The sequence below is a fragment of the Epinephelus lanceolatus genome, chromosome 18 (genome assembly GCF_041903045.1).
Source record: "Epinephelus lanceolatus isolate andai-2023 chromosome 18, ASM4190304v1, whole genome shotgun sequence".
NCBI classification, from domain to species: domain Eukaryota; kingdom Metazoa; phylum Chordata; class Actinopteri; order Perciformes; family Serranidae; genus Epinephelus; species Epinephelus lanceolatus.
In genome coordinates, this window is record NC_135751.1 from 3,242,120 (window position 1) to 3,259,858 (window position 17,739).

The following is a 17,739-nucleotide window of genomic DNA, read 5'->3' on the forward strand; positions in this document are numbered from 1 at the left end:
AGCCAGCAGCTAAGTTTAAAAGTATTTTAAGATAAGTGTCAAAGTTAGTCTACATACAGACAGCTGTCATTTCAGCTTATTAGTAACAATTCGCTATCAGCTGAACTAGCGTGCTGTCCTTGGGTAGGACATAACGTTAGTGTCTGTGAGTGAAGCTTGTAGAAATGAAATAAAGCTTGTGGTGGCTGCCTGTACCAGGAAGTGCGGAACGCTGCAAGTGTGTGCTCCACCGATCAGTGTTTTCGGCACACAGCCCCGCCCCTCAAGAATTCCGGGTAATCTGAAAAGTCCTACCAAAGAAAGTGGATAAACCAGTAGTAGCAGTAATCCAGTATCTTTGGTCCTACCCCTCTGCTAGGTACTTTTTTCCAGGGTAAATTTGGGGTTGAGGGAAAGTTTTTTACCCAGGTAATTTTGGTGGAAATGTGTAGAGGTTTTTCAAAATTCCAGGTAATTGATAAAAGTTCCTGCAGTGGAAAGGGGCTATAGGCAAAAAAAAAAAAAAAAGTCATATTGATGGGTGGCTTAAATGTGTAATATTTTATTACCTCATCACACACTTTGCATACAAAATCTTGACTTGTAAAGTAGACTAATAGCTATCAGACATAAACATGTAATAATTCTCTCTGCAGCAGAAATATAAACTAGCATGAAATGAAAATGATGATATTTGAAACATTTACTACTAGCCTGTTGTACAAATGATGTGCATCTTTATTTTACACATAACTTCGATCTAAAAACATTTAGGAGAACAGAGAATAGCCATAAAGTGTGACGTAAGGCTACAAACCAGGGTCGTCAAAAATATAGCCTGCGGGCCAGAACTGGCCTGCTAAAGGCTCCAATCCAGCCCACTGGATGACTTTGCATACCTGATATTGATACACTTGTGAAGGCTAAGAGGTGGCAGGTTTCAGGAGTAAGTTAAACAGTGAGTAACCTGCTTCATGTAAAATGCTGCTTCAGAAGCTTTTCACCCTGACCAGAATACATTTCTGAAAAGCAACAAGTAGGCTACTCTGTGCACAATATTATCATATCAGCAGCTTCAGTACAAAAAATGTGTATCAGACTCCTATCTTAAAACAACATTGATGGAACTCTATTGCTAAGGTATTGCCACAACTTTTAATTTGTAAGTTTGTCGGACAGGGGATAGCCTAACCTGTGTGGTGATGTCAGCCATTACAACACAGGAGTGAAAATGTAAGGAGAAATGTTTGACATGTGTCATTCGATTAATGCGAGAAAAAAAACAACAACCCTAAAACATATTATTGAAATTGCTCTTATTTTCTTACGATATTTCAGGCTGTTAATCTGTTTTGTTAACAGATTAATGTTTTCAGAAAATACTTCTTTACTTTAAAACAAGGGGGAAAGTCGGAGGTGTTGTTAGTTATAGGTTAGTTGGTTTTACCGGTCCGGCCCACTTAAGGTCAAATTGGGCTGTATGTGGCCCATGAAGTCAAATGAGTTTGACACCCCTGCTACTAAGTGTTCGCTCACCACGCTCAGTCTGTGTTCTCACACTCCAGTCCAGCAGGCGGCAGTAATGTTTCATATGCTTCAATATGTCCGCCGCCAAAACTCTCATTTCACAGAAGAAATATTTTTCTTTTCGGAAGAAGATCCCGACAAAGCGGCCCTATTTCTTTTCAGCCAGAAAAAGTCGAAGAATCCGAAAACCGACGATGTACGCCAGGACTAATACCGGCAGCACACACGGAGACTTTCAAGATAGAAACGGAGTGAATTATGTGACATCGACAGAGTCTTTCGGCCACTGCTCTCAATTGTTCTGGAAAAAGGATCCCAACGACTCCGGAGTAAGAAAGCCAGCTGCGACTCCCGTTAGCTAACGTTGGCGAACCCAGCCATGAAATAGCTTTATCAAAAGGCTAATGGAGCAACATTTTACTAACTAAGCACTGGGCACATCCTGATTTTTACACGGGGTTGTTAAATGAGTGTCTGACCACCAGTTTAGTAATACTGATATGAAGCTGAAAGTTTTGTTCCAGAACAGCTTCGGTAGCTATCTGCTAGCGTTAACGTACCAGTCTTCATGCTGAGCGGCTCATGGCCTACTTTCACTCTTAGCTGCTATGCTAAGTGGCTAGTAACCATTAGCTCCTGCATATTGTATCTGCTACACCTCCTATATAGGGTTTAGTGAAACTGGACGTGTATGCCCAGCGCTGTGCCACAGCTGTGTTGTGTGAGACGCCGAAGGGTTAGGAAAATACATGTTATTGTAACCAAGCATCACCAAGCTAATGCTAACATCAGGCAACACTGGCTGCCTCAGTCAAACACCGTGCGCTTAGCTTACGCTAGAGCCCATGCAAAACATGGCAGCGTTTTTCTTTTGGGTCCAATTTTGCATAAAACGGCATATTAAAGGGTCTGTTCCAATGTCGTGAAGTGTAAAGGGTCTATTGATCAATGAACGCAGAGGTGTTTGCACGACGCCTGGAATATTGTTGGCGAACAGCGCAAAGTAAACAGGACCGGACTGTCCCACAGGAAATGGGAGCGGAAGACGCCCCGCGGAGGACTTTGAAAGACCTCTTTGTGAAGCCAGACTGTGCGGTTCATTCATGGTCAGATTATCTGCACAGCGCGCGCACACATACTCATACACACATTAATTTTTGTGTTTGATTTGATTGTGGGCGGCCTTACAGGCCACTTTCATTGTGCCAAGTATCTTTAGTTGTCAAACACGCATGCAAGATAAATCAGTATTTATTAAAGCGTGTGAACGGGGATCTTAGCAAATTTCACAGAGTTTTTTAATTTCCCCTAACTCTCCGTTGCGTAGTTAACTGCCAGAACTCTTGTGTCATTCAGGGGATTTGGCAGCACTTTCCAGGTGTCACTCTCCTGTGTCTTTCTAAGATGGGTGTATTCAAACATCTTCACAATGATGATTTACCATCATTGATGGTCGTTTTGCTTTTGTGTGATGCTGTGGGACACACAATAGCTCATGGGTAACAGTTGTTGTATGCACAGTAGGGTTGCATGATTCTTGCTTAAATGTGAATCATGATTTTTCTCCTTAGGAATAGAGATCACGATTCTCTCACATTAATACTTTTTTTTCTCAACAAAAACATTTATTGCTCTCTTATATGCTCAAGTGAATATACATGTCTGAGTTGCTTGCTGTCTAGACAGGCCTTTGAACAGACGACATACACGTAAGACATATCCAAGTGCTTGACTTACATGTAACATATATCACAGTGCTGGACATAAAAGTCTCTTGTAACAAAAGGAAACCTCAAATTTTTATTTTATAAATAATTTAGTATTTTAGTTTAGAACATCAAGATGATGAACTTCAATGCTGCTGGATATTTTTAAAAAATAATGTAAAGTTACAGCTTTAGAATAAATGACACACACACTGACCATTACATGACACACCTGTCTTGAGTTAAGTGCCTGTAACAGTGGACGTTTTATTTCCCATAAATTCTTCACAGTCAAAGTCCCATGTTGTTTTGTTATTTAATAGATTTGATTGTAAAGCAGCCAAAACAGAAAATATTGAGTTTTTATCTGCGGTGACTTAATCCTATCCACCTGAGTGTGAACATAAAACAGTAAAATAATGCAGATATCTGAACATAGGAGAGACGCTACACTTAAACTCAGAGATTCAGTTCAAAACTATAAAAGTTCTGAACACACAGACACTTTGAAAACTTGGGGCTGCTGCACAGACCTGAGTTGAGCCACAACACACAGAAGCCTGTCAGCTTAGGTTTGACTAGTTTGGGGTTGACGTGTCTATCTTTGCTTTTAGGTAGATTAATAAGTTACACTTACTTGGAAGATGTAATTGCACGTACAATAGTCTAACGAAAGTTTGTTACCTCAAGTAACATCATGTGTGTTGGTGGCGTTTCTCTCCTCTTTTCTCTGCCCCGTGTCTGTGTGCACTGGTGAAGCACACAGCAGAGAAGAGAAAAGAGGAGGGAGAGAAACGCAGCTAAGTGACAGGAAAGCTCAGTAAAGGCTCTCACCCTGAGAACCCATAAATAAAATATTTAGTGTCTTTCAGGGCTGAGTGATCCTGTTGGTAGAAGAAACAATTGACTGCAACTGTGATAGTTCCGCAGCAAATAAGTCAACACATGAGAGTCCTGCAGAGAAGTAGGAGCAAGTGAATTGTCATCATTTAAGAAATGAGATCGCGTAGATAATGGATTAAGATTGTGTGTGTGTGTGTGTGTGTGTGTGTGTGTGTCTGCGTGTGTGCGTGTTGTTTTTTTTTTTTTTTTTTTTTTTTGACTAATCGTGCAGCCCTTATGCACAGTGGCTCCCATCCCAGCCATTGAGCTGTGGCGCTCCTTCACAGTTGATGTGTTAGGAGGCACACTTTATGTAGAGTGTAGGAAAGTGGTTTAGAGGCCATTGATAAGGAGACACTTTCAAAAGCTCCCCATTGCTATTTTAGTTCTCTGATCTCTTAACCAATGCAGCCAAGGCAGCTCAATGCATTGCATCATAGGAAGACAAAATGTAACCACATAGATGCAGCAAGTAAAGAAGCATCCTAAAGCAAATGCAGATAGTCAGACACAACAGCAGAAGTATCTTGGCGACATGAGAAACTTAATAGCTTGTGTTTTTATTTTTTCAGTGTGTTTCTGTTAGAGTTGTATGGATACCGATACCAGTATCGGAAATGCCTCCGACTGCCAGGAGTTGAGACATACAACAATTCATATCCCATCCATTTTTTTTACGCACTGGTATCGGATCGGTACTCGGTATCGGCAGATACCTAAGGTTCAGGGATCGGAATCGGTATCGGGAAGGAAAAAGTGGTATCGGTACATCTATAGTTTCTGTACACCATGCCTCATATTCTGCCTTAACGAAGATAATGTTCAGTTCAATTTGATTGACACTGTCAGAGAGGTGTTAATTTAACCAACCTATTTGTTTGTTATGGAGGTTGAAGTTTGCAGTGGTGTTGAACCGAAGTGCATTTTATTGAGTGGTGTTTTTAATGATTTGTCAATCACATTTACATATATTAGGTCAGTGTGTTTCTCAGTTTGCAGCAGTTGTTCTTGATATGTTGTTAAAGTCACAAAGATGTTTTTTTCATTTTCTTGTGTTGTTGTCCACTTGCATTTGTTTTCCTAAGTTACACTGAGTACAGAGTCCACACTGAACAAATGGGAACAAAGAAAGTGTATTTGCAAAAGATAATAGTGCTATACTGTACCATTACAATTTTTTTGAGACTGCGTCTTCATCTGCAGACATGTGAGCGCTGGGCAGGAAGAAGCTTGTGTCTACTGAGGTGATGTAGGCTAGAGTTCTAGCTCTGGACATTTTGTCATGTGAAGCTTTAGTCTCAGGCTGGGTTTGGTTGTTGTCAAATGTCATTTTTAAATTTCTCTCGGCTCCTCTGTGACTGGGCCTATCACTGAAGTCTGGGTTATGTGTTGCAAGTAGATGCAATGCTCAGTAATAGAAGCAAAATATACAGAGTGCAGATGATGTGTTGCATTAGACTGGCTCAGTTTAAGGCCCATGCAGATCTATAAATTGGGCAGAGTTGCTGTCCGTGGTGCTGAGCTGCCTGTTTTCAAAGCTTTACACTTGCACATCATTTTCACCTGTCATGTATTCTACGACAGGCCAATGTAAAGCAATGTTTTATGTTTTGAATGAGATGTTAAGCCCACTGACTAAAGCAGGGCTTGGTAGAATGATCATCATTTAAGGAATTCATGACACATACTAAGACATACCTCATAGTGTCAGTGTATGCACTCAGTTGCATGTGCACTCATGCAAGAAAAATACACATTTTCTCTTTATTTTGTTCGTATCCATGATTTGTTCTTATTTTGTAAGTACCCATTGATTTCAGATATTCACCATTTTTTCTTAGTTTTGCTCTGGTCGAGAACCCTAACCAAGATAAGAAAAACAAAAACATTTTGTTTTCACAGTCCACAAACTGTGTGAGAAAAAACACAACTTAAATTTTGGGACAATTTTTAAAAAATGCATGAATTTGACATGGTCAAACTTAGATTATGTTTCTGAGTAATTATAATGATTGGGTTTTAAATTTTAGGGCTTAGGAAATACCACCATACCTGGTCCATTGATGCAAATTACTGTAATTTCAGTGACTTTGCATCCCTCTGCTGACCAGTCCTGAAATGTAACTAAGGGCATTTACTCAAGTACTGTACATCAGTACAAATTTGAGGTACTTTTACTTTACTTGTGCATTTTAATCTCATGCCACTTCTACTTCAATACACTTCAGAGGGAAATATTTTACATTTTTGATCCACTACATTTATGTGATGACTTTAGTTACTTTACGAATTAATATTTCTGGACACAAACCATGTGAAAATGTGCAGCTGAAACAATTAGTGATTTGATAAGCGCATTAATTGGCAACCATTTTGATAATTGTTGAAGTCATTTTTATTGCAAAATAAACCCCAAAACATTTCATGGTTCCAGCTTCTCAAGTATGAGGACTTGGTTATTATTATTATTTTAATAATTATTTTAAATTTTTACTTTGAATACATAAATACATTATGATGATTATTGCAGTTACATACTTTTACTTCAGTAACATTTTTAATGCACACCTTTTAATGGTAGCAGAGTATTTAATTTTTGTGATATTAGTAGTTTATCCACGCCTGCTGCTGATACAGCATTAACAGCATCACTAATGTCATTGTCGTTGCTGGGTTTTAATTTTCTAGTAACACCAGTACTGACATTCTGGGAATTCATGTTTACTTTGTTTAAGTTTATTTAACAGCACAGTATTTCTAGGGGTAGGGGAAAAAGTTGATACAGCATAGTATTGTGATATTTTTGGCGTGGAAATATCGTATTGACCAATGGACCGAGGTATCACTTTTTAATGACATAAATTATTGAAATTACAAATACAAATTAACTTTTGGTAGCCTTCTAGGATAATATGATCAATTGCTTTTACAGGTCACTAGATACAGTTTGCCGCAATCAAAATCATTGAAATGAAATTAGCTAAATGACTGAAAATTATATCTTTAAACAGATGTTGAAAAAGTTCTCTTGAAACATAATTTGCAGTTGATAAATGTAATAAATCGCAGTATTTTGCAGTACATGTTACAACAATACTCAGCATATCGCAACACATTTGAAATCACAATACTAGTGTATCATGACTGAGGTATTGTGATGATATTGTTTCATGGGGCCTCTGCTGATTCCCACCCCTATTGATTTCATTAATGCAGAAGTTCTTTTTCTTACAACCTTTTTTGGTGGCATCTAAGATTCTTGGGCACGTGCCAGAGTATTTACACATGGAACAACACCTGCCCTTACAGAATGGTGATCGGGCTTTACTTATTCTAATAAGTGGCTTGTGATCAAGTGGGGCTCATCACTTGAGTACACTCAGGTCAGAGCAAGTTTGGATGTTTAAAAACTTTTGGTGCATTTGGAGTTGACTTATTTTTTTCTTTTAACCAAAAACTAAGAGAAATGATACGAGAAATTTAAGAGAATTTAAAACATTTTAAAAAGTCTGACCCTCAATTTCCAATTTTGGCTGATTCCAATTGTACGATTTAACAGCATACCCAACAATTTTTGTTCTTTTAGAGCCTTTTTGTATAAATAAAATTCAACTGAAAATGAATTACAGTATATCCCACTTTATCTAACAAGAAAGTAGGTGCAACAGATCCATATGCTCAAATGAATTATACATTTTATTTTATTTTATTATAATTTTAGTTTTAAATGGATGGTAAATGCACTTGCTCTTAAACTTGACTTTGTAGTCGTCTGACCACTTAGAGCGCTGTTACACTAAGTCATTTTCACCCATTCACACACACATTCACACACTAGTGGTAACCATACAAGGTGCCTCCTGTTACATTCACACACCGATGGCACAACCATCAGGAGCAATTTGGGGTTCACTATCTTGCTCACCTGTACTTCAACACGCGAACTGGATGAGCTGGGGGATCAAACTGCTGATCTTCGAATTAGAGGACGACCTGCTCTACTGCCTGAGCCACAGGCGCCCCATACATATGTTACATATCAGAGAAAATATTAATCTATAGTGTATATAGGAATATGATAGTCAACTAATTATCTATCTAAAACTATGTATTTATGTATACAAAACTATTTTAGAGGAAGGTAGAGGTGTGTGTTCAGTAGGCAGTATAGAAACTCCCACTCCTGTGGCGAGCAGTGTCCTCCTGGCATGGCACAAGAGGTAAAGAGAGACCCCACGCTGATGGCAGAAGAGCCAGTCACTGCAGTAACTCTGAGCTGCATGCATGTGAATGAAATATAACATTTTTCCCAATGTTGTGAATAAGTTCCGAATTTTGTTGTTAGTGGATATTTAGAAATAAAGTCATTAGATGATCTGGAAAGTCACTCACAAGGGGGCGTGACAAAGCCTTGGTATTTGACAACCTGGTAATGAGAAGAGGTTGTGCAGTTTATGCATATTATTTTGCTCAGCACAGGATCTACTATTTTGCAGAGTGACAGGCTAGTCACTGGTCACTGCTGGTCAAGTAGAACATTAGCCAAATCCCGTCACGTTGATTGATGAGTGCATCTATAGTAGTTTAAGCAACCTTGGCCCATATTAGGGTTGGGTGATATATTGAATATACTCGATGTATTGCAGCTTGTTTGACGTGAGCTCTATAAAATGACTATTTTGCGAACATTGAGCATAAGTGGTCACATCATTTTTTTAAGCCACTGGCTTTAGACTCACTTCTGCATTTTGGTTCTCTCATCCTCTCCGGTGGTTCTCTCTCTCTTAGAGACATGCACACCAAAAAAAAAAAAAAGACTCACAGACTGATTCGTCACACACAATCCTCCAACCATCCACTTTCTCCTGAGCCATAGCAAGTGTGGTGTGTTTCTTGTCTGCAGGGCTCCAGAACGCTAACGTTACTATTTTGTCACTCTGATTTGCAAATATTATTAATACATACACAGGAGAGCTGTTATTATGTTTTTCCAGCCACAGTGAATAAATCCTCATGTTGAAAAGGCACTGCGACAACAGTTAAACTTTGTGCCAACTGCTAACAATTAGCGTTTAAACAGAAGCTTCAAGCTCACTTCCTGCCTGAGATGAACTGTGTGCTTCAAAATAAAAGCACCAGTGGTTTTACTTTTATTTATTTAATTATAACAATATTCAACTTATTTAAAACAGTATTTTATTAAATTCTATTAAAAAAGTACTTTAACTTTATTGAAACAGTACTTTAGCTTTATTTTAACAGTAGCTACTTAAGTTTTTTTCTAACTATAGTTCATTTAATACATTTGTATTTTTGTAGTCTACAGGACTTTGGAGGAGATTTCAAGAGGTCTGTACATACTGTGTATCATGATGTAGCTTAGAAAATTTGCAATATTACTTTTAAGCCATATTGCCCAGCCCTGGACCATATTATACTGACAAATGTTTTGTTGTATTTCAAAATGGGAAGGGAGAAAATATAATTTCATATCAAAATTACCACTTACCAAGGAAATTATCAAATAGCCAGTCATGAATGTGTCAATGACTTGTCGATATACTCATGTTGGAGTACTCATCTTTGATGTACTTCTCTCCCCTTTGACAGCCAAGTTCGACCATCAGCTGGTGTGATCAGCTCCCTTCGTCCTCAGCAGCACTCTCTAGTTCCAGTCTCTCCTCAGCGTCACTCTCCAGCTCCAGTCTCTCCATGGAGTCCCGAGCGCCAGCACCTACACAAGCACCAGCGACAACAGCGTCAGATGACATGGAATCAGATGAGAGGCCATATGTCTGTGACCTGTGCACCTGCGCCTACAAGCATGCGAGCTCCCTGCTCAACCACAAGCTCACCCACAAGACTGGAGACTTCAGGTAGAGATTCAAGGCTCTTTTGTACAGATGATTAAGATTTTCCTCCATTCCAGATATTAGAGATGTCCCAATCACATTTTTTTGCATACGATCCAATACCGAGTCCTTTATTTTGAAACCGAGACGATACCGAGTCTGATCCGTTACTTTGCAAAGCATTAAGAAAGAAAAAAAAAAGAATGAATCCAAGTTGTCCCATAAGGTTTGTTTTTTATTTAGATAGTATCCAAAAAGCTTATCAGTGGTTCAACAAAACAAAATGTGAACAAATTCAATATCTTCTTCTTGTCTTCAACAAACAAAATAGGCCTATATCTTTTGTAGTGGTTTGACACATGAAACAAATATTTTTCTTTTACTCAGTCAAACCCCACAAAGAAACCATGAAACCCATAAAGCAGGTCCCTTAACACCAAAATGAAATTGTTTTTACCTGGTTTCTGTTAGGGATGTCCCGATCCGATATGCGGATCGGTATCGATGAGCTTCAAGAGGTAGTCACCTGAAATGGTTTTCCAACAGTCTTGAAGGAGTTCCCAGAGGTGTTTAGCACTTGTTGGCCCCTTTGCCTTCACTCTGCGGTCCAGCTCACCCCAAACCATCTCGATTGGGTTCAGGTCCGGTGACTGTGGAGGCCAGGTCATCTGCCGCAGCACTCCATCACTCTCCTTCTTGGTCAAATAGCCCTTACACAGCCTGGAGGTGTGTTTGGGGTCATTGTCCTGTTGAAAAATAAATGATCGTCCAACTAAACGCAAACCGGATGGGATGGCATGTCGCTGCAGGATGCTGTGGTAGCCATGCTGGTTCAGTGTGCCTTCAATTTTGAATAAATCCCCAACAGTGTCACCAGCAAAACACCCCCACACCATCACACCTCCTCCTCCATGCTTCACAGTGGGAACCAGGCATGTGGAATCCATCCGTTCACCTTTTCTGCGTCTCACAAAGACACGGCGGTTGGAACCAAAGATCTCAGATTTGGACTCATCAGACCAAAGCACAGATTTCCACTGGTCTGATGTCCATTCCTTGTGTTTCTTGGCCCAAACAAATCTCTTCTGCTTGTTGCTTCTCCTTAGCAGTGGTTTCCTAGCAGCTATTTGACCATGAAGGCCTGATTGGCGCAGTCTCCTCTTAACAGTTGTTCTAGAGATGGGTCTGCTGCTAGAACTCTGTGTGGCATTCATCTGGTCTCTGATCTGAGCTGCTGTTAACTTGCGATTTCTGAGGCTGGTGACTCGGGTGAACTTATCCTCAGAAGCAGAGGTGACTCTTGGTCTTCCTTTCCTGGGTCGGTCCTCATGTGTGCCAGTTTCGTTGTAGCGCTTGATGGTTTTTGCGACTCCACTTGGAGACACATTTAAAGTTTTTGCAATTTTCCGGACTGACTGACCTTCATTTCTTAAAGTAATGATGGCCACTCGTTTTTCTTTAGTTAGCTGATTGGTTCTTGCCATAATATGAATTTTAACAGTTGTCCAATAGGGCTGTCGGCTGTGTATTAACCTGACTTCTGCACAACACAACTGATGGTCCCAACCCCATTGATAAAGCAAGAAATTCCACTAATTAACCCCGATAAGGCACACCTGTGAAGTGGAAACCATTTCAGGTGACTACCTCTTGAAGCTCATCGAGAGAATGCCAAGAGTGTGCAAAGCAGTAATCAGAGCAAAGGGTGGCTATTTTGAAGAAACTAGAATATAAAACATGTTTTCAGTTATTTCACCTTTTTTTGTTAAGTACATAACTCCACATGTGTTCATTCATAGTTTTGATGCCTTCAGTGAGAATCTACAATGTAAATAGTCATGAAAATAAAGAAAACGCATTGAATGAGAAGGTGTGTCCAAACTTTTGGCCTGTACTGTATTGTGGTGTTAATCTATTTTTTATTTATTAGGGGGGCCAAAGCACAAGTGTGTGGAGTCTTGCTGCTATTTTAATTTCAGTGTTAGACATTTTAAAGATTTCTTGTGATGATTTATTTTGTATTTATTAAGGGGCCAAAGCAAACCAGCTATATTTTTTAGTTAATGTTAATGTTCAAGTTTAAAGTTTGTTTATTTAACCCTGTGAACAATAAACAGGTCAGTTTCTCATACCAACTGTTGTGGATCATTCTAACTAACCCGATTAAGTAGTTGTTCTTGTTAGAGTAATATTGCTTGATCAAACCTTTTCTAACATGACTGACAACAAAATAAGTGAATATGTATAATACGTGCTTGGATGGGATCGGTATCGGCCAAAACTCAAGGCTGTAATATCGGTATCGGATCGGAAGTGAAAAAGCTGGATTGGGACATCCCTAGTTTCTGTAGAAGAAGAAGAAGAAGAAGAATTATACTCAATTTTCAGAAATACAAATACAACTGTAATCAGTTTCAAGAAAGAACATATTTTTTTCACCAAAGAAAAGAAATGTTCTGTTCGGTTTAGTCAGTTCAATCTAGTTCAAACAAAAAACTCCACTCTGGGATTTCCAAATAACATATCACAGTTCAAGTCAGTTCAATCCACACAGTTTGCTAAACAAAAGAAAACTCCACCCCAGGTTTTCCCGTAAACAAGGAAGTAAAGAAAATCCACTGTTTGCTCTGACTCAGTTCAGTTTCAAAACAATAAATCAACCCGGCCCGAAGGTTCCGAAAAAGGAATAATGAAATGAAAAGTAACCCCAGGCTTTTGCCAACTCATGGGACCGTGGGTGAACGCCGTAATGCTCCGGCGTTGTTTCGGGTGTGGTGGCTCCGTAGGATCCCTTGATATCCGTGGTGGGCCGAATACACAGAGGACTTCTGGCTCATTTCTCACTCTCCGGCGTCTCTCGCCATACTGCCAGGAGCGGTATAATGTAGGGGATGGTCTACCTGGGCTCAGCTGATCGAGCCATCCCACTGGCTGATAGCACCGGTGGGTGTGTCTGGAGGTGAGCAAGCCATCAGCTGATAAACACTGTCTTATAAAAAAAATATATGTATATAATATACAGGATCGCCACACTTTATACATTGGAAAGCGGAGGCAACAATGACCAACATAGATGAAAAACCTGGCCATTTTTGTTGTTTTGATTCCTCCGATCTTTTAATACCAATTCCAATTTTGTAAAAATAACGTGATCAGCGCCGATACTCGGATCGGGACATCCCTACCAGATATTAATTGTTTTCAGTTTCAGACACAGAGCCCCCTCCATCTCAAATCATTGCAGGCCACTTTAAGTGGAGAGGATCAGGTGAATGCCTGCATTGTCATTTACCCCTTTTTACCTCTAACCTCCACACTATTGTTGTCTCTAAAATGTAGGTGCGACTTTTGCAGCAAGCCCTACACCAACTACATGTCCCTGCGCAACCATATGCGAATCCACGGTCAGAAGCGCTACATGTGCGACCTGTGCGGGAAGGCCTTCCGTCTGGCCCGGTACCTCCGTAATCACCAGAGGATCCACGATGACGGGCCCAACCGCTTCGACTGTCCCTCCTGCTGCAAGAGCTACAGGACCATGCTGGAGCTGGCCCAGCACCGCTGTACTGCTGCTGCATCCAACCAGGTGGGTATGCAAGAGATGGTGCTTTGAAAAGAATGAATGATGTTCGGATGGTTTGTGTTGGGCTACATCAGTATTGCTAATATAACAATTCTGTTAGAGTCACTTTGTGGCTGTGGGAGAGCTTACATTTTGTATTGGAATGAAATGAAACGTAGTGAGATATTTAAATGTAGGATGTATTTTGCTGCATAAATACTTTCTGAATGTGATACCATGATCAAGTTTATTAAGCACAGCTCCTAGCTGAGGACATGAACAAAATGTTTGCTCATAGCGCATGCAGTACCCTAATCAATCAGTCAGTCAGTCAGTCAGTCAGTCAGTCAGTCAGTCAATCAATCAATCAATCAATCAATCAATCAATCAATCAATTAATTTTATTTATAAAGCCCAATATCACAAATCACAGTTTGCCTCACAGGGCTTTACAACATCCCTCTGTCCTTAGGACCCTCACAGTGGATAAGGAAAAACTCCCCAAAAAAACCCTTTAACGTGGGCAAAAAACGGTAGAAACCTCAGGAAGAGCAACTGAGGAGGAATCCCTCTTCCAGGACGGACAGACGTGCAATAGATGCTTACAATAACATTAATGAAAGTAATAATATTATAATTATAGTTCTGGCTACTGTGGTGCAATATGTTGAAAGTATATATTAATATCTGATAGTATACATATGTGACAATAATCACGTGTAAAATAACAGTAGGAGTATGACTAATGATAACAGCAGCAGCAGGAGGCATCTGGCAGGACCACGGCAGCAGCACAACCCACTACACACACACCACAGCACACCACACTATCCAGGCACCGCTGCAATACGAGTTAACCTGAGAGACAGTGGAGCACAAAGGCTCCGGAGAAGAAGTCGAGTTAGTGACATCCAGAATGGCCGAGTTAGTAAGATGCAGTAATAGGACTCGAGGGTGAGAGAGAGAGACCGGTGTATTATAGGGGGTCCTCCGGTTGACTAGGCCCAAGTCCAAGTCAGCCTAACTAGGGGCTGGTACAAGGCAAGCCTGAGCCAGCCCTAACTACCTGATCTACTTTTGGAGACTTTAGGGACCACAAGTGACCCTGCATTCTCCGAGCGCAGTGTTCTGGTGGGATAATATGGCACTATGAGCTCTCTAAGATATGACGGAGCTTGACCATTTAGAGCTTTATAAGTTAACAGTAGGATTTTAAATTCAATTCTGGATTTTACAGGGAGCCAGTGCAGAGAAGCTAAAACAGGAGAAATATGATCTCGTTTCTTAGTTACTGTTAGTACACGTGCCGCTGCATTCTGAATTAGCTGGAGAGTTTTTAAGGACTTACTAGAGCTACCTGATAATAGAGAGAGTAATCCAGCCTTGAGGTAACAAAAGCTCTCTCCCCTTACTTTATTTATAAATAGCTGTGGCCTCAGTCATCAGACAGTGGACAGTGGATTAATTAAGTCTGAAATGACCTAAACCAATAACAATACTTGGTGTGTTGACATCCTTTGAAAATCTAGTAAGAAAGAGTCAGTAATTACAGTAATTTAGTAACAGCTGGCCAGTACAGCTATGGCACAACTTAACATAGTGCATTTGTTGGGGACTATTTACAGCAGCTCATTAATACACAGGAAAAAAAATAAAGATTATCACTAGATGCTATTTATCAGAACAATCTAATAACACAGTTACTTTTATTGCTACTAGTGCAGTGCCCGTTCAAAACATGGCTGTTTGTGACAGCAACAATAATTGTTTGGCCTGTGGTATAGCTGCTTGCAGCTTTCTCGAGAACACTCATCAAAACAACTTTTCACTCAACACCATACTTCTTTGGGTCCTAAGCAGAACACCTGGACCAAAACAGCTATAGGTTTATTCTGATGTTTAGATATAAAAAATACTGAATTGTGTTGCTATTGTAACTTAAGTGTAATTTATAGTTTAGCGGATTAGCTGATGTCCAGTATGGTAAACAGTGCCGCAAAACTAGGAGTGCTCAAGACACTCAGTGTCATGTCACTGTTAAGATGTGCGTAAAACACATCTGTTGTATGTCTATATGTCTGTGTGTTTGTGCATAAAACTCCAACACTGACAGCAGAGAAGGGGCAGAGCAGTGCTCCTGTAAATGACACCAAAATACGGTAGAGATTGAGCTACTACGTTACTATTTTAGACATTTACCCACCAGTGTGGCGAACACCCTTTTGCGATTAACTCGCCAAACAGAACATCTACCTGCATTTGTTAGAGTTCAGACAAAACAATTGTATTTTGCTAGTCACACATCATCAGCTTAAGCATGTTTACATTGCATAAATTGCCTAGCAGACTTTTTTTCCCTCTTCTCATAGCTTAACGAATTACATGTAACATTATTATCTCTTTTACCATTGGTTTAAGTCACTGTATCTCCCAACAGAACAGCTCGGTTGAATTTCAGCCTGCATGCACGTTTTTTCAGCTGGACATTGTTGAAACAGAGCAGCTAATGATGCTGAAGTGAGAAGTTAGTGAACTGAGGTGCCTTCCAGGCAGGTACGTTGTGTTTTATCTCGATAACAGAATTATTTACATTTGGCATATGCTTTGTCTGTTTACCTGTATATCTTTAAAATTGAAACTTATTAATTTATTCCTTATAATTTATTCCTGAGTAAATAACGTTATTCTCCTGGCTGCTGCCTGCTGCTGTTTGATGGTGACACGGAATTTCAAAATAAAAGTGTGTTCTAAAGATGATAATATGGATCAATATTTTCACTTTGCTTCAATGATACTGGATTGTTGATCATTGAATCGATATATCGACCCATATTGATGGATTGTCACAGCCCATTTGGCTGCACTGTGTGACAATTGAACCATCACTAGTATTACATGATACACTTAGACCAGACCAGATTGCAGGATTGTGTCATAGCATCATCACCAGTACTACATTCCTCTATCCTTGGACCCTCGCAGCAGAAAAGGAGAAACTCCCCCAAAAACCCCTTAACTTTAAAAAAAAAAAAAAAAACATTGGTGGAAACTTAAGGAAGAGCAACTGAGGAGGGATTCCTCCTCCAGGACGTACAGATGTGCAATAGATGTCATGTGTACAGAACAGGTCAACGTAATAAATTAAAGTAATTAATATGACAGAGTGATACAAAAAGAGAGGGAAAGACAGAGAGAGATACAGGGCAAACAGAAATGACAATAGCTACAATAACATTGATTTTAGTAACAATATAATAACAGTATTAACATTTTGGTAGAATATATGTTATAAATGAATATTAGTATATGACAGTATATGTATGTGACAATGATAATCATATCCGTACAATAATAGTAGAAGTATGATAATAATAATAATAGCAGTAGTAGTTGGCATCAGGCAGGACCATGACAGCAGCATAATCACAATTCAGGCGTAGCCGTGATTCATGGGAACCTGTGAGACAGTGGAGCACAAATGCTCTAGAGAGGAAGCCGAGTTAGTGACATGCAGTAATAGGACATACATGTTTAGGAACCACAAGTAATCCTGCATTCTCAGAGCCCAGTGTTGTGGTGGGACAACAGGGTACAATGAGCTCTCTAAGATATGACGGAGCCTAACCATTTAGAGCTTTGTAAGTGAGGTGAAGGATTTTAAATTCAATTCTGGATTTTACAGCCTGTGCAGAGAAGCTAAAACAGGAGAAATATGGTCTTTTTTCCTAGCTCCTGTCAGAACATGTGCCACCGCATTCTGGATCAGCTGAAGACTTGTTAGAACACCCTGATAGTAGGGAATTGCAGTAATCAAGCCTTGTGGTAACAAACGTGTGGACCAATTTTTCTGCATCTTTTTGAGACAGGATGTGCCTAATTTTTTGCAATGTTATGCAGATTAGAGAACACAGTCCATTTAGTTTGTTTTATATGAGAGTTAAAAGACAAATCTTTGTCAAATATTACTCCAAGGTTTCTTACAGTTGTGCTCGAGGCCAGAGCAATGTCATCCAGAGAAACTATATGTTCAGATAGAGAATTTCTGAGGTGTTTGGGGCTGAGAACGGTAACTAGTTCGGTTAACTGATTCGTTTCTTCTAGCTTGATTGATAGATATAATTGTGTATCATCTGCATAACAATGGAAGTTTACAAAGTGATTTCTAATGATGTTACCTAAGGGAAGCATAAATAAAGTGAACAGAATTGGTCTGAGCACAGAACCTTGTGGA

General features: G+C 39.7%; 1 protein-coding gene across 6 annotated transcripts in view; it reads left to right on the top strand.

Annotated features, from left to right (window-relative positions):
- The first annotated feature begins 1,600 nt into the window (after positions 1 to 1,600).
- Positions 1,601 to 17,739, top strand: part of LOC117268513 (uncharacterized) — a 51,336-nt gene continuing 35,197 nt past the window's right edge. For 3 of the 6 annotated variants that reach the window (XM_033645047.2, XM_033645048.2, XM_078161748.1), the window contains exons 1-3: positions 1,602 to 1,835; positions 9,705 to 9,970; positions 13,286 to 13,532. In XM_033645047.2, the coding sequence (XP_033500938.1) occupies positions 1,701 to 1,835; positions 9,705 to 9,970; positions 13,286 to 13,532 (648 nt within the window). In that variant the 5' untranslated portion in view covers positions 1,602 to 1,700. Of the gene's footprint in view, positions 1,836 to 9,704; positions 9,971 to 13,285; positions 13,533 to 17,739 lie in introns of all 6 variants that reach the window. The other 3 variants (XM_033645050.2, XM_078161749.1, XM_033645049.2) reach the window with 2 other exon arrangements.